This window comes from Chiloscyllium plagiosum, chromosome 17 (assembly GCF_004010195.1).
Source record: "Chiloscyllium plagiosum isolate BGI_BamShark_2017 chromosome 17, ASM401019v2, whole genome shotgun sequence".
Lineage (NCBI taxonomy): Eukaryota > Metazoa > Chordata > Chondrichthyes > Orectolobiformes > Hemiscylliidae > Chiloscyllium > Chiloscyllium plagiosum.
In genome coordinates this window covers 60761762-60781568 of record NC_057726.1, presented here as the reverse complement: position 1 = coordinate 60781568, position 19807 = coordinate 60761762, and the positions used below count along the sequence as shown (strand labels likewise).

The window sequence follows — 19807 nt, the reverse complement described above, 5'->3', positions numbered from 1 at the left end:
TTTAAACATTGCTGTGGTTTAATTAGAAAGAAACCTTGATTGGTGTCCCAAGATTCATGGATTCTTGATGGTCGTGGAGTTCAACAATTATTTTTTTCTGCAGAATTAAAGGTGAACTTGCCAACAGAAACAAACATAAAACTGTCTGTGTAAATGCAACAATTGAAAATGCAATCAATAATTCACCTCCTCTCCTTAATCCATTCCACCCCCAAAGAAAAGCACAACTTGCTGGGATGAAGTTTCCTATGATTTTGACTTCTTCACTAGAGGTATGGTGAGGTAAGTAAGATGTAGATGAAAAAATCCATACCTAGAGGGGAATGAGGAATCTTTCTTGACATCCTCTCAAAAGGCATTGGGCACAGACAGCCATGGAGGTCAATATCAGTAGTCAAGAGTGGGGTGCTGGAAAAGCACAGCAGGTCAGGCAGCATCCAAGGAGCAGGAGAATCGATGTTTCAGGCAAGTGCCCTTCATCAGGAAGGGCTGACGAAGGGCTCTTGCCTGAAATGTCGATCCTCCTGCTCCTTGGATGCTGCCTGACCTTCCAGCAGCCCACTCTCGACTCTGATCTCTAGCACCTGCAGTGCTCACTTTCTCCTGGTCAATATCAGTAGTCAAGCTTCGAGGACCAGAATTCTACAATATCGAGCTCCTTGCCTCCCATAGCTGCTTAGGATCCATATCATCAGGCCCAGGGGATTTATGAACTTGTTTCCCCACTAAAACATCTCATACAGGTCGTTCTGTTATAACATGTGTTTCATCACCGCAAATTCACTGTAACATGATTGACGAATTGGGGACTGTTTCTAAGCGAGAACTTTTAAAATGTGCGTTGGGGGATTCAAGATGGCGGCGATCTAGGAGGATCTTGTTGCAGAGCTCCGCACCACAGCACAGGCAGGACGAACTTCTAACCCGCCCACAGACCATTGCGATTTCCTGGTACTCTGGAAAGGTCGTGGAGTTCCCTGGCAATTGTGAAAAATCAACTTACCTGCGTTTTTGCCATACAGAGATGCCGAAGAAGGGAGGAGCAGCATCCGAGGCCAGGCCTGCGCACCAGCCCACAGGACCCTCAGACTCTATTACTTACCAGGCCCTGGTGAAGGAGCTCGCAAATTCTCGAGAGATGTTGGGTAAGCAGATAGAGGAGAAGCTGGCTCTGATCTCTATCATGCTACATGAGCAGTAGCTGGGAGACCTGGAAAAAAGGGTGGATGAGGTTGAACACAGAGTCACAGTGGTGGAAGCTGATACCAGTTTCTCCAAGGATAGGATCCAAGCTCTGGAGTCGCAGATCCGTAATTTGCATGACCAACTGGATGATCTTGAGAACACAGTCAGGAGAAAAGATGTTTGGATTGTTGGTCTGCCGGAGGGTAAGGAACGTGAGCAGCCTCCAGAATTTATTGAGGACTGGTTACCAAAACTCCTTAACTTGGAGGCTGGAATGAGAGGCTTCAAGATCGAGAGGGCTTACCATTCATGGCGCAGCGGTCAGGTCTGGGTCAACATCCATGTCCTCTCTTGATGCGGTTTCATCATTATAGAGAGAAGGAGAGAATCATGGAAGTTTCCCGAATCCAGGGGAAGGATCCGAAGGCCCTAATGTACAAGGGCTCTAAGATCATGTTCTTCTAGGACTTTTCAGTGGTGGTGATCCAGAAAAGAAAATCCTATGACAGTGTCAAGAGAAGACTGAAAGAGCTTGGGATCCAGTATTCTTTGAGGTATCCTGCAGTGTTCCGATCATCTGTACATCTCTTTGACACGTCAGAGAAGGCAAGAGACTTTGTGACAAATTAAGCTAATCTGAACAATTTAGTATGTGCAAATAGTAGTGTTGCTTCGGGATGTTTTCTCTTTTAAAAAACAGAGGAAGCCCGGTTGGGGCTTTCTTTTTGTATTTTTTTTAAATTAGTAATAATCTGGTTAAAACAATGTTTGGCAGCAGTTGAAGTATGTACTCTCAATTTCAAAGTTGTTATATCAAAGGATGGGTGGGGTTTTTACCCCTTATTTCAAATTGCTGGTGTATTTTCTTTCTTTTCTGCTTGTTTTTGTGGTGCGGCTCTAGCTGGGAGGAGGGAAAATGGTTGAGATGGCTTGATGCCTACTTACGGGCAGTTTATACCCAGTCCAGGTATTTAAATACCCAGGCTGCAATCTTGGCAGCGGGATGGGAAATTGGGTTTTGGGATGGGTAGTTGCCCCTTTTAGGCAGGGGATGAATTCCCCTATTCAGCACTGTTGATTCTTTATATGTTGGTTTGCTTTTTGGTTTTTGTTATATATAATCTTTAATAGCTTTATAGTTTTGTTAACTGTAGTGGTTTTAGTTTATGTAGTTTTTATGTTTGGTGGATCTTGTGACACTAAGACATGGCAATTTGTGATTCGAGTTCCTCCTCTCTGGAATTTAAATGTTACTGCAGAAGGTTATGGCTAATGACCTGATTAAGTATTGTACCTGGAATAACAAGGGGAGTCACTCACCAATTAAGAGGAAGAAGGTATTTTTGAGTCTTAGAAAGGAGGAGGTGGATATTGCTTTGTTACAGGAGACACACTTGGATGATTGGGAGCATTTGAAACTATAGCAGATTGGCTTTAATCGGGTTTACTTTTCTTCTTTTAATATCAGAAATAGGGGAGTGGCTATATTGGTTAGGAGGAATCTCCCATTTAAGTTACTAGAGTGTGTTAAAGACACACACAGGAAGTTATAAACAGGGAAGAATATGGTATTTTAAATGTTTATTGCCCTCCAGCCCGTCTCTAAGACTGTTGTGTTAAGGCTGTGTTACCTTCTATTGTTAAACAGGACCAGAGTGGGTTCCATAAAGGACTGCAGATCCTCAAATAATGTTAGGAGGCTGCTTAATGTAATTCAAGCATGTCATTACAAGGATTGGTGATTTCTCCAGATGCAGAGAAGGCATTTGACAGAGTTGAGTGGCCATACCTTTTCTACACACTGAAGCGGTTTGGCTTGGGCGAAGTCTTTATAAATGGGTAAAGGTTCTCTACAGTGATCCTCTTGCTGCAGTCATCACCAATGGGGTGCGATAAAGCAATTTAAACATTTTTAGGGGCAGCCAGCAGGGCTGTCCCCTTTTGCCACTGATTTTTGAATTGGTGATTGAACCATTGGCAGAGGCCACTCGTGGGGATCCCAATATATCAGCTCGAGAAGTGGGGTCAAAATTACATAAGATTTCATTGTATGTGGACAGTGTCCTTTTTTTTGTCAAATCCAGCAGTTCTGGTGCTTTGCCTGATATAACGCATCAGTGCGTTTGGCGCTTTTTCGGGATATAAGATTAGTCTTGCAAAATCAGAGGCTTTGCCTATGGGTGGTCTTACGAAGGTGTTAGGTCTTGAGGGCGAATATCGATTCCCATTTAAGTGGTCACAGAGGGGTTTTGTGTATTTGGGCATATTCATTACTCCAGTTCTGGATTGGCTGTTCAAAGCTAATTTTGTTCATTTATTTGACAAAGTCAAACAAGACCTTCAAATATGGGAGGCGCTTCCGGTCTCGTGGTTGGGTTGGATAGCGCTTATTAAGATGAATATCCTCCCCCATTTGTTATACCCTATACCGATGCTCCCCCTGATTTTTGATAAGCAAACATTCAGGAGGCTGCATGGCTGGTTTACCTCTTTCATTTGGCATTGTAAGTGGCCCTTCATTAAATTAGCTGAACTGCAATTGCCTCACAGATTGTGGGGAGTGGATCTCCCAGACATTAAAAGCTACCAGCTAAGCTTGCTTTTATCCTGTGTGAATGGTTGGGCTTATGGGGACCCTCTTTCAATATGGTTAGATACTGAAAACTCCCAGGCAAGGTGCCACCATACTAGCTTGCTGTTTTTGGACAAAATGAGGACAGGTAGGGAATATTGCCAAAACCCAATAGTTATCAATACGGTTAAAACGTGAAGGGCAATTCGGCAGAAGGAAGGCAATATTGGCCAAACATCTTTTCTTACACCTTTAGTGGGTATGCCGGATTTTCAACCGGGAATGATAGATTCAGGATTCAAATATTGGGCAGCTAGGGGTGTGTCTTGCATGGGCAATTTATTTGAGGGAGACACAATGATGTCCTTTGATCAGTTAGCATGAAAACACAAACTATCTAACAGGGACCTCTTTCGTTTTTTTTCAAGTTAGGGATTTTATTCAAAAAAAGACTACACTTTGACTGATCTCTACAAATCTGACATAGAGAGGGGGTTGCTCAGTACTAAGAGTACACTTTCTGTCAGCACTTTACATCATCAGTTGGGGGGTGCCCTCTCAGATGAGTTTGATCGATTCTGCAGGGTGTGGGAGAGAGACCCAGGCTGTTGAGGTCTCCTCAGAGGCATGGGAAGATACTTGGGAAAATGCAAGAAAGATATCAATTTGCTTTACAGTTGAAGGTTCTCCACAGGATCCACTTGACTCCAGACCATTTGTCAAAATTTAAACCAGGAGTAACTTCAAGATGTCCCAAGTGCAAGGTCAGTACAGGCACTCTTACCCATTGTCTCTGGTCCTGTGATAGGCTTCAAACATACTGGAGCATTGTGGTGGGTGCAATAGAGAGGATTTTGTGTGTAAGGGTGGAGAAGCACCCGATCTCTCTTCCTGGCCTGCCCAGTGTGCTCCCTGCAGATGCGCATAAGAACAAACTTTTAAAAATCCTCACATTCTGCAAGAAAGAATACCTTGCTAGGTTGGGTATCCGAAACCTCCCCCCCCCCCCCAGGTTGACTGAAGATTGTTATGGAGATATCCCCTTGGATTTTCTCACAAGAATGGTACACCACAAAACTGAGAATTTTTATAAGACATGGCAGCCCTTTTTGGAATACCTGGACACAGAGTTATCTGCCACACTAACAAGGGCTTTTACATAATCATAACGATAGTGCCTTACAGGTCCAATATCCAGGGAGGAGGAACTGCAAACGTATGACTGTCTTGTATGATTGAGTTGAGTTATTACTATTTGTTAGTTTGTTGTTGGTTATCATTTATTTGGTTAAATAGTTAGTTGGGTTTTCTTATATATATTTTTCTATACATATTTATACATTTGTACATGAGGGCAGGTTGGGTTTTTTTAAACTCTTCTTTAGTGTTCTTTCTTTGTATTGTGTTGAATTGTATTGTTTTGTATTTGTTATAATATTCAAAAAAATCTATTTTTCAATAAAAATATATTTTTAAAAGGTGTGTTGGCTGTAATGCAAATACAGCACCAGCACTTTAAGCACTGTCTTTAAAGCACGATTTTTCTATAACGCGGAGTTATACAAGAATGCAACCGTTGCGTTACAGAAGAACTGACTGTATTCCTTCTTATTAATCTTAATGTGTTCCAGAACTTCACCATCCCAATTGATCCCTGACTGCAAATCTTCTGAATTGTGTTGCCTGAAATCAGCTAACAGTATAAATGCATCCACCACATTTGCCCAAGACAGCAGACAGGGCTTCAGCTTAACATTGTGAGAAGTGCACTCCTCTAAATACAATGTGTTATTCACTCAATACTCCACTGAAGTGTCAACCAAGATTATGTGTTTGAGTCTAGAATGGGGATCGACCAAATATTTCTGTCTCCAAACCAAACTGTTGTTGTTGAGTGACTAGGAAGAGTAACATAGCTTGCAGACTAACATATATTTGTAGAACTCCATAGTTTAGTTGATTTCAAAAGTTCTTTTTACTACCAGTTTTTTTCAATATCCTCTCTTTCCTCCTGCAGCCATTTGCTCTTTACTAGTGTACATCCCCTTGGGTGACCAGTGTCTTGATACCTTGTGTAAATGGCCATACTGTTAGATTTAAGACTAGACAGGACAGGACAGGACAGCCCTTTTGCCCAAAACGCTGATTTTCCTGCTTCCCGGATGCTGCCTGACCTGCTGTGTTTTTCCAGCACCACACTCTCGACTCTAATCTCCCAGCATCTGCAGTCCTCACTTTTGCCTAGGAGAGTGAAAACAGATGATTCCACCTTTGGGACATCATTACCTGACTTGATTGTTTCCTCATGCATTATCTGCACCTAGGCATTTGTGTCATTACTTGTTGGATAGCAATCAGAGGTACATAGATGACCTCTTAACTCTCTTTTGAAATGGCCACAAATCTCGCCATAATCCATGTTACTCAAACCCTTAAAACACTGCCCCGATTTTTAAAGAATCATTGTGAAAGCTCATTATTCTGTATTTTTCCAAATAAGCCAGTGCCCACCAGATCAACCTTGCATGTTCAGAACTCAAACTGATCACTCTCCCACTCTGTCACATGCATGTTTTTTTTTCTCTAGGGCTTCCTCATTGAGATCATTCTATTGATAAAATTCTTTTGTCTAAGAACTCACTCTTAACTGAAAAATGACAGCAAAATAGGAACTTAGGAACAGGAGTAGGCCATTCAGCCTCTCAGGCCTGTTCCACCATCGTTGATCTGTGACTTAACTCTACATACCTTCCTGTGGTTCACATCCCTTAATACCTTTAACAAAACATTATCTATCTCAGATATAAAATTAACAACTGATTCAACATCCACTGTCATTTATGGAAACGAGTTCCAAATATCCACAAACCTTTGTGTGTAGAAGTGCTTCCTAACATCTCTCCTGAATGGTCTGACCCTAATTCTCAGACTTATGCCCCTGGTCCTAGAATCCACAACCAATGAAAATAGTTTATCTTTATCTACACTGTCTTTTCCTGTACATCTTGAAAACTTCAATCAGATCACCCTTTTAAATTTTAGAGAGAATAGGCCTAGTTTGTATTATCTCTCTTCAGAACTTAATACCTGAACTCCAGGTATCACTTTTTAAGCCTGCATTCTACTCCTTCCAAGGCCAATATATCCTTCCGAAGGTGTTGTACCAAGATTTACTCACAGAACTCCAAGTGGTGTCTCACCAGGGTGTTTTTAATAACTGCAAAAACTGTTTGCAAGAGTTAAAGTTCAGCTGAGTTTTTATTATATAATTTGATTCTTTGTTTTTCATCTACAGGATAAAGCCAAAGTAGAGGAGCTAAACAGAAAGTTTCGTGATGACATTTCTAATTACAGAGTTCCAGATGTCCTTGAATATGTGCGTGAGACATGGAATCGCTTTGACCTCGAGAAGAAAGTGAAAACCTGGGAACGTAAGGTGGATATTGCAGAGGTAAGTGTCACTATGCCTGGGTCTGCAAATTAGTGAGAGGCAATGCAATTGTCAAAGGCTACAGTATTTGTATACAAAGGATGGTTGGTGATGAAATGTTAGGCTCTGAAGAGTTACTTCACAGATAAGTGTAACAAATCCCCAAGCCCAGACGGTTTTCAGTTTAGGATCCTTCAATGCTTAATGAAGAGGGAGAAACCATGGACTCAGGAACGGTTGGAAACACTGTTGAAGATGTGGGTACATTTTGCTCCCGCACTGCTGTGAGTTTACAACTTTCATATGGTCCATGTGCTTGTTCAGGACCATCACATCTACTTGGACTTTATACGTCACTGGGCCTGACTCATTTATGCCTCTTACACATGCAGGTCTATTCCCTTGGTTCCTACGCCAAACTTCTTCCCCTGAAGTAAACTGTCTCTCTCGCATAGCAGAGTCTTGAGTCCAGCACTAGCAATCATGATGCAACTTCACCCTCCCCCACAAGGCGTGAAGATCAGATTTAACCTTGTGCAGAGTCTTCTTCTCATTAGCAACTCTGCTAAAGCTATCTCTGTAGTTGCATGAGAGGTGGTCCTATAATTCAATGGTCCAGCAGAAACAGCAGTCCACACTTTGAGGGCAGGATTAAAGAAACAGCCTACAGCCTCACTAAATACCAAACTGTCCTGGTTCCTGTTTGATTATCGGACCACGTCTCATGCAACTATAGGGATAGTGTCAATGCCGGACACAAGACTTCGCAAGCCGGAGAGACAATTTAATTCAGTGCATGAAGTTTGTTGTAGAAGCCCAAGGAATGGCCCTGCATGGGTAAGAGGCATGGTTGATACAAGGTCAGGTCTAGTGCCATATAAAGTTTGGGTAAGTGCAACGGCCCTGAACAAGCACATGGACCATGTGAAAGTTGCAAATTCGTTAACAGTGCAGGAGCAAAACGTGCCTGGAGCTTCAACTGCCTTTCTGTCTATTTTGAAATCCATGGGTTCTCTCCCTCCACCAAATGCTAAAGAAACCACAGAAACTGAGATGGACATGGTGGCTCTTACCACCATCTTTGCCACCTGTAGAGGGGAATGAATATTCCCTGAGATGTTCCAGATGCAAGAAGTGAGCTACTGTATTTTACACATTACCCATATCAGAAGCATAGTTAGCAGATTCTGATCCGGTGCTGAAATGCCCCAGGAGGCCCTACAAAAAAAGAACCAGCCTATTTCTTCAGCTTCAGAGGAGGAGGGATACTGTGATTGTAACGAGGTTAGCCAGGTGGACCTCAGAGAATATGAGTCCCCTGATTGAGGCTATTAATCTGGTCCGATCAGGGAGCCCTGGCAGATAAGAGGTTCTGTTCACTCTGAGAGCTGGCTGTGAGGAAGCTGGATTAGTACCAAGGACTTTCTGTGTGTAAATAAAGTGACTTGGTGACAGGTTACTGGCCTCTGTGAAGTTATTTCCAAACTGCTGCAATCCATGTGCTGTAGACCCTCAATGCTGTTAGGGCAGGAATTCCAGGATTTTGACTAGTCAAAAAGAAAAGATTAATTTTTTTCAACATTTCAGTTACAGGGTATCAGCCAGGCAAGGTAAAGCCTCATATTTATGGGATAAAACAACAGCTAGAAATGCATCAATGTTATAATGTAGTTTAGTGCTAAATTGGATAGACCTAGACCAGATTTAGCAACTCAGTACTGAACATCCATGCGGTGCTGTGGACCATCAGCAGCAGCAGGACTGTACTCCAACACCGTCTGCAACCTCATAGTTGAGCATATCTCTCACTCCCATTCCTACCAAGCCAGGGAACCAATCTTGGTTCAATGAAGACTGCAGGAGGACATGTCAAGAGCAGTACCCAGACATATTTAAAAATGGGGTGTCAACCTAGTGAAGCTACAAAACAGGACTACTTATGAAACAAATTGCATAACCAGAGATAAGCAATCGCACAGTCAATGGATTGGATCTAAGCTCTGCAGTTCTGCCATATCTGATTGTGAATGTTGGCGGACAACTAAACAACTCATTGGGAAAAAAAGGCTCCACAAAAATCCCATCCCCTATAATGGGGAATCCAGCACATCAATGCAAAAGATAAAGCTGAAGCATTTGCAATAATTTTCAGCCAGAAGTACTGGGTGAATGATCCATTTCACCCCCCTGGATACTGCAAAGAGCCTGCAAATTCCCCTCCAATCCACTCACTGTCTGGACATGGAAACAAATTGTTATTCCTTCACTGTAGTTGGGTCAACATCTTGGAACTTCCTCCAGGATGACATTGTGGCTGGTAGCAATTCAAAAAGGCACCTCACCACCACCTTCTCAAGGATAATTATTGGCCTTGCCAGTGATGTCTGCATCGCATGAATGACATTTTCTGTTGAAAGATAGGACAGGGCTACCTGTAGATAAATGTAGATATTTTAAACAATCTGTTCAGATATGTTATGACACACTTCTGAAGCAGTTGAACCCAGGCCTCTTCACCCAGAGGTAAGGACACTACCAATGTGCCACAAGAGTTCCCAGGCTCCCACATGTAAGGCGACTCCCATTTCTTTATTCCTCAATGTTAGGCAAGGGTACCTATGCAATGGGGTAAGCTCACAGTGATATCCAACAGCTATCCCATTATGGAGTCAGTATGAAAAGGCTTATGAATCACTTTGACATCTATTAGCTGTCTAAATAATGGCAGTGAGAGAAATATCCTCATCATGTAGTATCATCTAGCTGTCAAACACTCCCATTTTAATGGATCCGGATGTGGGTTGGATGTCTCATTTATGTGAAGCACCAGCAGGTCATCGTTTAAAGGTTTGATCATTAAGTGTTTTAACTTAATGCCATTATTGTTACAGCACATTTCCTTTTTTTCCCAAGGAGTTATGTTGACTATTTCACCTTTATAGTGAGTTGTATTTGTGATCAACACAGAACCTTGCGATGTGCTAAATAATGACCAATAGGATAAAAGTGATTTTATAAATGGTTTTACATAGTTGCAGCTAAAAAAGAACTCCTTTGATTTTATACCAGGGACACAGTTAACTCCATTCATCCAGTTTTCTTTTGTGATCAATGTTTGTACACATTGTACAGTGAAGAAATTCCATGTATCATTGATGAGTGGGCAGATTCTTTTTGAAGTTTTAATGTGGCCGCAGCCTGTAAATTGATAAATTCATCGCTAACTGCTGATCGAAGGATATGTTTTTGAGGAAAATAACTGATGCCTTAATGTTAAGCTGCAGACTTTCCTCAGTTTATTTTGTTTGTGATATTGTAATCTATAAAATTAAATTGCTGGCATATGTCATCACATGAGGAAACCTACTAAATTACTTTGAATCCACAAATCTTGCGGATAATAACATGGGTAACAATGAACAAGTACCCTTCAGAACGTCCAACCCAGAAGGACCAGTAAACTCATGTAAGAGTGTGGAAAAAGTTAGAGAAAAAAACTTGGTTTTAAAAGCTTAGGAAGACTGTAAATTAGGGAGTAGGGTTATTACTGATGTCAGTCTTATAGAGTATTTCTGATACTTTGTGTTTTTATTACTGATTTCCAGCATCTGATGTATTTTGCTTTTATGTTAGGGTCATTGCAGTTTGTTAGATCATCCTTCTAACAAATTGTTGCTGCATATGTCCACATAATAAGTCAGTACGCTTCAAACTAATTTACTGTTTCTGAGGATCATTAAAGCACTTCTGAGCAAGTCCTTTTCTGAGATGTATACTAAAGTGCTCTGGCCTTTCGAAAAAGTAACATTGATAAATTAGTAAAACAATATTGGTGAAATACACTAAGGGATTGGAACACAAAGAAGATAGAACAGGCAAAAAGAAAGAGATTCTGCCAGAAAGAGTAAGGAAGAATGAGAAATAGTTGAGGACAGAATGATCTGGAGCTGGGAAACATTACAGTTGGACCTTTTTAATAACAGGAGAGGCCAAACATCAATGGTGAGAAAACTTCCTGCAATTCAGTTGGAGGTGGGAATAGACCCTTGGAGAAATTTGCTCACTCGTGGTGACTTGTTGATTTGATTCATTATTGATAGCACTTAATCTCATTGAATCTCATCCTTCAAAATGTTGTGGGTTTCTCACCAATCCCTAAGCCATGGGCTGAACCCATATCAATTGGACAAAATTATGTCCATGGGTTTTAATATTTATGGTTGTGTGCAAAATGAGCTTTAATTATCTGGCTACCCTTATGACAATTGTTGATTTCCATTGACTGCAGAGCAAATAAGAAAAACAGCTATGTTACAAGACAGATGTTTGGCCTCTTGAGCCTGCTCCACCATTTAATAAGACCATGGCTAATCTGTCTGCATTTCAAATCCCACATTCCTATGTATTCTCGAGAACATTTGATGCTATTGCCTAAGAAAAATCCAGCTGCCGTCGCCTTAAAAATATACAATAACACCACCTCCACTGATGTGTGAGGCAGAGAGTTCCAAAGTTGCACAACACTCAGAGAAAAATCTCATCTTTGTTCTAAAGTTGCGAGCCTATTGTTAAAATAGTGTCTGTCATTCTGGACTCACCCACAAGAGGAAACATCATTTCCAAATCTACCTTGTCAAGACAGTATTTATATTTTTTAAACAGGTTACCCCTCACTGTTCTAAACTCCAGAGAAAATGAGTCTAGTTTATGCAACCTTACAAGACAAGTTGCTCATTCACGTATCAATTTCCAGTGTATTTACATCCTTTCTTAAATAAGAAGACCAAAACTGCACATGTGTTAAGATAAGGTCTTACCAAAGCTATATAACTGACATTTAGCATCTTTACCTTTCCAGTTCTTCAAATAATAAAGGATAGCATTCCATTAGTTTTCTTAATTATTTGATGTACCTGCATTTTAACTTCTTGTGATTCATGTTCTAGAAAACCAAAAAAGCTTGGAAAACTTTGGAATTCTTCAGTCTGAGGATAGGCAGTCCACCAATATCCATTAGAAGCCCAATGACCTCCACAGTTACCTCAACTATACATCCTCCCATCCTGCTTCATGCAAGAGTTCCTTTCTGTTTCCCAATTTCTCCAGCTCTGTTGCATCTTTTCTGACAATGCCACCTTCCACTGGGCTGCTTCTGACATGACCTCCTTTTTCCTGAACTGATGATTCTCTTTGTTGTAGTTGACAGGACCTTCAGCCTTGTCTAATCTATTTCGTGCACTTCTACGCTCACCCGTTCCCTTTCTTCCCAAAACAAGGGTTCCCCTTGTCCTTACTTTCTACCCAAATAGTCTCTGCATTACATGGATCATCTCCTGACATTTCCACCATTCTCACCAGAATGCAACCACCATACACATCATCCCCTCCCCTGCACTGTCAGCATTTCAAAGGGATCATTCCTTCCATGACACACTGGTCTATTCCTCCATTACTTCAAACTGTCCTTTTGCTCCCCCATTGAATGGCTTCCTGCACCATGGTATCATGGTCAGTTAGCTCATTCGCTTTGCAGCCCTCAGTCTCATTCAATAAACTGAAAAAGTTCAAATCTGTTGGACAATTTCAAGGGGTAAATTACTCGGCTCACTCACAATCACACACATCTGTCACTGACCATTGGCCAAATCAGATGACCTTCTTCTAAAGGGTATGGCTGCCTCCTGGAATAAAGTGTCCGGTAACTTTTCCCTTCCCTGATGTGGGTCACATCTATAGATTGGCCTTAGGCCAACTAAGTATAAACCAGAGTTCTTGTAACTGCAGACATTTTTACCTTGGATCACACTGGTATTCAGATGTCCCAAGTCCTACAGTCACAGCAGATTGACTGCCTGGCGTTTTTATTATGCGTTAATTAATCATTAACGACAGCTCATTTTCTGTCTCGCAATAAAACTAAAAACTCTCTTGTGTTTTGTTCAAACACAATATTGTACAATTCTCAAATAGGATTTTGTTTAAAGCATTTATGTAATAAAATCTCCTGTAATGAGATGTTCCATGAAGTTAACTTTATCTACTAAAAGTGTTACCCTTTATTTTGAAAAAGTATAAACTCACCCCACAGTGTCACAAATAAAAGGAGGAAAAGGGAGACTTCTGAGTAAGTCAGGAAAACAGTGAGTTGCACAAAGATTATGCAGAAACAGAACAGATAGTTGCAGGAAAGGTGGTACAATATTTTGAGATTTACAGAGTCAATTAACACATTTCTTTAAATATCTTTTTCCAGCTTGCACATAAAACGTATAGTAAAACCTGGGAGAGCATAAAAATGTACAATGATCAGGATCAGAACTTAAATAAAACCAACACAGTGACCAGGATATGAAGAAATTCTGGAACTAGAATGTACCACAAACTCAACTAAGTATCATTCACCTGAATAGAAAGGGAAAGTTTCCTTAGAATGAAAAATTAATTTAACCTAACTGCAAAAGAAGTCATGTGTTATGCTGACAGACTGATTGAATTACTATTTCAAATAAATAAAACCATCCTTTGATACTTTGTTCTGTTGCCTTATTGATGTTATCAACTAACAGTGGAAATTGTTAACCTGACAATATCACAAAATGTTGTAATATGCTGTTCTCTTCATGTGGGTTCCTTCTCAATAAACACATTCCAATGTTCTGTAAGAATAGGGAATTACTTCCGAGCAAAACCATATTACTATACTCTAGGAATGCCTAATAAGTGAGAATACTGGATATATTCCCAGCAAAGTCAAGTCACTGTGCAATAAAAATTAGCATATCATTGTCAGTTTTGCTTGAGTTCGGGATTGGTCAAATGAAACAAAAAATTTAAAAAAATCCAGTTAAGGCCAAATAAATATTCATAGGCATGGTCTGGCACACTCCCATAAAAAAAGTTGCATATGGATTAACCTTTATTGTTGGAAGGGGCAGATGTCTTGAAAAAACAAGATAACCTGAAAATGTGTCTTCAGGCTGAAAATAGTGTTTAAGAATTAACCTGGCTTTCCTCTGCACAAGCTTTAATCATCTTTGAAGTTAATGAAAATGAAAATATTTTCAAATATTCTTATCAAGAAAATGATGGCATTGACACCAAATTCTGAAGGAGAGCTGACTGAGTTGATTGCTCTTTGTCAAAGCTTTTTAGTCTATTCAAAAACATTTTCATTTGTGAAATCCTTTCCAGTTAGATTTTAAGACTTCAATACCGAAAGCCAAGATCATACTTCTATGGAGGACATAACTTTTTTTAAGTCATCAAATATAGGAACAGCAAATTAATACCTTTCTATCTGGACAAGTGACCAATTTACTCCTTTTGAACCATGTTTGTTTTTTGTTCAGTTGCATTATGCTGTCTAGGCCATTATGAATAACTATTATAAATATTGCTGAAGATCTTGTGTTTGTTTTTGGACTGTCTTAATTGCTGTACAGTTGTGTGCCAGTTTTCACTGCACTAATATTAACACATGTCATGTTATTCATAACTCATATGGACTCTATCTTAAAGTGGAAGCTATGTCCTAGATTGGGACAGAAAGATCAACTTTAATATAACTTGTCACTGGTTCAAGAACCATTACACTTTCTCACCTGTGTGCTGTGATGCCACATCCATCCTACCAAGAGGACTGCTTGCAAGACTACTGTCATCCCATAATCCAGACCGACACGACTGTTTGGCAATATATCCTGCAATATCAGATGTGACATCTTTTAGATGAGAAGTTAAATCAAGGTGTCTGTTAATTCTGGTAGCTCTTGTAGACATTTCAAAGCAGTGTGGGTACAAATGATGCCTTATTCAGCATGAATAAAACAGGATTAACTAGCAAATATGAATTTGCTTTTAGTGTGACCTTGTGCACAAAACATGTGTTACATTTGTCCGTATAAGTCAATAATTGTACAAGCAATGCTTGAAGAGGTCTCATGATGAAACTTTTTTTTAAAATTACCTGTATGAATAACTCGTTAACATGTGGTGGAATCAAGCTCAACCCATCACTTCAAATAAGGTGGACAATCTTACTTTTGAGACTAGGGTGAATTGAAGTAGCAATCTTTTGTCAGTTGTACAAACCCATTGGGTATGACTTTCACAACTAATAAAACTTGGGAAGAACTAGAAGGGATGTGAGCAAAGGACCTCAGACAACCAAATTCCTGGAGTATTCAGACTGTATTGGCAGGATAATGCAAGGCCAATGATGGAATTGACTGCTGGAATCTGCATTTACGGTTTCATAGGAAAAGCCTTGAGCATGATGTGAAGAATGAGACTTGACAGCTGCTGAGCTGACTGGATCCAACAATATACAGCTTTTCCAACAAACACCATGTCTGCTTTCTCCACTGTGCGCAAACAGTACCGTTGTTCCTGACGGGATTTATTAGAATAATCAGACCAATCCTAAGAAGACCTAACTGCATAAGAAAAAGAAGCACGTGTGGAAGATAAAGCACTGCATTTCCTTCAAATATTATCAAGACTTTACGTTTTGATGAAAGTGCAAGTTGAAAGCATTTACTTTCATACTTTGCTGAAAACTGGTCAAGTAAAGCTGTCTACGAAAGACTCCTGTAAAGGATTACATCTGCAGGGACGGCTTGTGACATCTGTGACCATAATATTGCCCTTTAGGAAACTACCGTCTTTACCCCTGATCGGATCTAAGTGTGACTCGAGACCCGACATGATTGATTCTTCTGGGCAATAAATCCTGGCCTCGCCGGCGTCGGCCACATCCCAGGAATTAATGTTTTTTACAAGCTGAAAGGGTTTACAAGTTGATAGTCAAACCTCTTTGACCCCACTATGAATGCACTTTCACTGAACCGTCAAATCCGGGGGTTGGGAGGGAAGCTTGAACGCAGAGGCAGGGATGTGAGCCACAAGATTTCCAATCTCCAGGGGACTATTCAGGAGATGAAGGAACCGTATTTTTGAAAACTGACTAGAGCTTCCGTTGACATAGGCGCCGCACTGACATGGAAATGATCAAACTTTTTAAAATACTGGGCTCTGTATCTGAGTCTTCTGTGTTAAACTCATGTTTTCTTTTACCTCTGTGTTTCCTCAAATTCAGGAAAGATGAAGTGAACATTAAGGAGGGGACTGTCGCGACTCGGGAGCTGCCGCCTCACGGTGAGCGGTGACAAAGTAACCAGGGTATCCAGGCAACGCTGGCCGCTACCGGGTTGCTTGGTAACTGTTGCGCGCGCTCTCTCAGGACAGGGAGAGGGTGGCCGCGGCTGCAGTGCCCGCGGGACTGAGTCGTGCAGCCTTTCCTGCACCCTGATGTCGAAGGATGTGGCCAAAGGCGACAGAGAGGGAGAGGGGAGCAAATCCTGCAAGACCAGGTCCATCGGGGAATTAGTCCTGCCCGGGGGCCCTGTGCGTGAGGCGAGGCATGTGAAGCAAGCGTCGAAGGCAACCCCGGTCAAACACAGGAAGCAGGAAGGGCTGAAGCGGACCAGTGTGGCCGTGCTGAAGTATAACCCAGGTTTAGCCAAATCCCGCCAAACCGACAATCGCAAGGGTCCCTCCAAGAAAAGCTCCTCCAAAGACACTGGCGAGTCTCCGCTCTGGAGCAATGTACACGGTGGCACAGGTAGGCAACATTCAATGGCAGGACAGGGGTGCAGCACACACTCCAGATGGAGACTAGGGGGTGGGGGAGTGAGGGACAAAAGAGGAACTAATTGGTGAATATTTCACGGGAATACCTCCATGTATATGTGTGAGACAGAGGGATGGGAATGAGAACATCATCCCTGTAAAACATGAACCCTAGGAAACAATCGATTAGGAAGAGCGTAGCAACAGAGAGAGATCGCTGTTAAATAATCGCAAAGGGAAAGAACAAAAAGTGTTTGACATTGATATAACGCCTTTCACGTCCTCAAACCGGTCTGCAATCAATTGGTTCTTTAGTACGCATTTCAACTTACACGCTGGGACAGTGATGACCAGATAGCCAGACACTTTAGTGATTTGCTGGTTGAAAGAATTAACAAAATTATAAGACCATAAAATAGCCATGATGTGAAGGTGCCGGTGTTGGACTAGGGTGGACAAAGTTAAAAATCTCACAACACTGGGTTATAATCAACTGGAGGAAGTGAGGAACTGGAGATGCTGGAGATCAGAGGCAAAAAAGTGGTGCTGGAAAAGTACAGTCGGTCAGGCAGCATCCAAGGAGCAGGAGAGTTTCGGGAAAAGCTCTTCATCAGGAATGTGGGGGGAACCAACGGGGCTGAGAGATAAATGGGACAGGGATGGGGAGCTGCGAAGAAGGTAGCTGGGAATGCTACAGGTAGGTGAAAGTTGGGGATGATGGTGAAACATCAGAACAGACGGTGGTGCAGATAGGTGGGAAGGAAGATGGATAGGGTTGACAGCTCAAAAGGGCAGTGCTGAGTTAGAGGGTTGGATCTGGGATAAGGCGGGGGAGCGGAGATGAGGAAACTGATGAAATTGACATTGATCCCGTGTGGTTGGAGGATCTCAAGACAAAAGATGAGGCGTTCTTCCTCCAGGTGTCAGGTAGCTAGAATTTGGCAGTGAATGACCTTGGCAGAGTGGGAGAGGGAGTTGAAGTGATGGGGTTGTTCTCTGAAACGTTCTGCAAGTTGGCATCCTGTCTCCCCATTGCAGAGGACACCACAAGGAGAGTAACAGACACAGTAGATGACTTGTGTGGCGGTGCAGGAAAATCTCTGAGAGATGTGGAAGGATCCTTTAGGGCCTTGGATGGAGGTGAGGGGAGAGGCATGGGTGCAGGTTTTACACCTATTGTGGTGGCAAGGGAAGGTGCTGGGGTGGGTTGGAGGGGCAACATGGACCGAACAAGGGAGTCGCGGAGGGAACTATCTCTGCAGAACACGGATAGGGGTGGGGAGGGAAATATACCTCTGGTGGTGGGAACTGTTTGTAGGTGGCGGAAATGGCAGAGTATGACACATTGTATCCGGAGGTTGGTGGGGTGAAAGGTGAGGAACCGGAGTGGGGGGAGGTTCTGTCCTTGTTATGATGGGAGGGGTGGAGTTCAAGGCGGAGGTATGGGAAGTGGAGCACATCTCCTTCACTTCCTGCACCTCTGCCCTTGAACCCCACCCCTCCAATCACAACAAGGACAAAAAGCCCTGGTCCTCACCTTCCACCCCACCAACCTCCGGATACATCGCATCATCCTTTGCCATATCCACCACCTGCAAACAGACCACACCACCAGAGATATATTTCCCTCCCACCCCTATCAGTAGAGACCATTACCTCCACGACTCCCTTGTTAGGTCCATGCCCCCCCCCCCCCCCCCCACCCACCCTGCAACTCCCCACCAACCGCCCCACCACACCTGGCACCTTCCCTTGCCACCGCAAGATGTGTAAAACCTGCACCCACATCTTCCCCCTCAACTCCAACCAAGGCATCAAAGGATCTTTCCACATCCAACAGATTTTCCTGCACCTCCATACACGTTATTACTGCTCTCGATGTGGTCTCATCTACATTGGGGAGACAGGGCGCCAACTTGTAGAACATTTCAGAGCAAATCTCTGGGACATGCACTGAACAACCCCACCGCCCTGTGGCCGAATAGTTCAACTCCACTTCACACTCCGCCAAGGACATGCAAGTCCTTAGCCTCCTCCACCGCCAAATTCGAGCTATGCAATGCTTGGAACAAGAACACCTTGGGACCCTCCAACCACACGGGAACAATGCCAATTTCACCAGTTTCCTCATCTCCCCTCCCCCGACCTTACCCCAGATCCAACCTTCCAACTCGGCACCGCCCTCTTTAACTGTCCTACCTGTCCAAGTTCCTTCCCACCTATCCACTCCACCCTCTGTTCTGACCTATCACCATCACCCTCACCTTCATCTACCTATCACATTCCCAGCAACCTTACCCCCACCCCACACCCCTCCCATTTATCTCTCAGCCCCCTTGGGCTCCTCCACATTCCTGATGAAGAGCTTATGCTCGAAACGTCGACTCTCCTGCTCCTCGGATTCTGCCTGACCGGCTGTGCTTTTCCAGCACCACACTTTATGACCCCAACACTAGGTTATAGTCCAACAGGTTTATTTGGAAGTACTAGCATTCAGAGCACTGCTCATTCATCAGGAAACTATTGGGGCTGGATCATAAGACACAGAATTTATAGCAAAAGATAACAGTGTCATGCAATTAAAATGATATATTGAACAAACCTAGATTGCTGTTCAGCCTTTCATCTTTTATAATGGGTTTTGGTTCATTAATATGTAAATCCCAGAACTTCTTTTAAGTCACATTCTTGAGATAATTTAAGGTTTTATAAAAAAAGGTGATACCTCAATGTTTTAAAGGTGTGAGGTTAGAGTCTGTCTGTATCCCAATCTAGAGTCAGACTGTTTCTATTTCCAAAGTAGAAATTTATAAAATGATATATGAATTAACTGCCTGCAAGTTGTGTGCTTTTTGAGCAAAAATAGAATGTATCTGCAAATACAATTCTGAAAATGCAAATTCACCATATATGTGTGTATGTGAGGGGGAATGAGAGAGTGAATGTGTGCATTTGAGTGTGTGTGTGAGTGCACATGAGAGAGTGTGTGT

At 42.2% G+C, this 19807-nt stretch overlaps 2 protein-coding genes across 5 annotated transcripts in view; both read left to right on the top strand.

Moving 5' to 3' along the window:
* Positions 1 to 16349, top strand: part of ccdc113 (coiled-coil domain containing 113) — a 39516-nt gene extending 23167 nt beyond the window's left edge. Inside the window, exons 8-9 of one of the 2 annotated variants that reach the window (XM_043707283.1) lie at positions 7053 to 7208; positions 16285 to 16349. In XM_043707283.1, the coding sequence (XP_043563218.1) occupies positions 7053 to 7208; positions 16285 to 16293 (165 nt within the window). In that variant the 3' untranslated portion in view covers positions 16294 to 16349. Of the gene's footprint in view, positions 1 to 7052; positions 7209 to 13440; positions 13700 to 16284 lie in introns of those variants that run through there. The other variant, XM_043707282.1, reaches the window with a different exon arrangement.
* A 42-nt stretch (positions 16350 to 16391) lies between these two features.
* Positions 16392 to 19807, top strand: part of LOC122558554 — a 28695-nt gene continuing 25279 nt past the window's right edge. For all 3 annotated transcript variants that reach the window (XR_006314180.1, XM_043707285.1, XM_043707284.1), the window contains exon 1: positions 16392 to 16809. Coding sequence is in view for 2 of the 3 variants with exons in the window: in XM_043707285.1 (XP_043563220.1) it covers positions 16497 to 16809 (313 nt within the window). In the remaining variant the exon portion in view is untranslated. The remainder of the gene's footprint in view (positions 16810 to 19807) is intronic.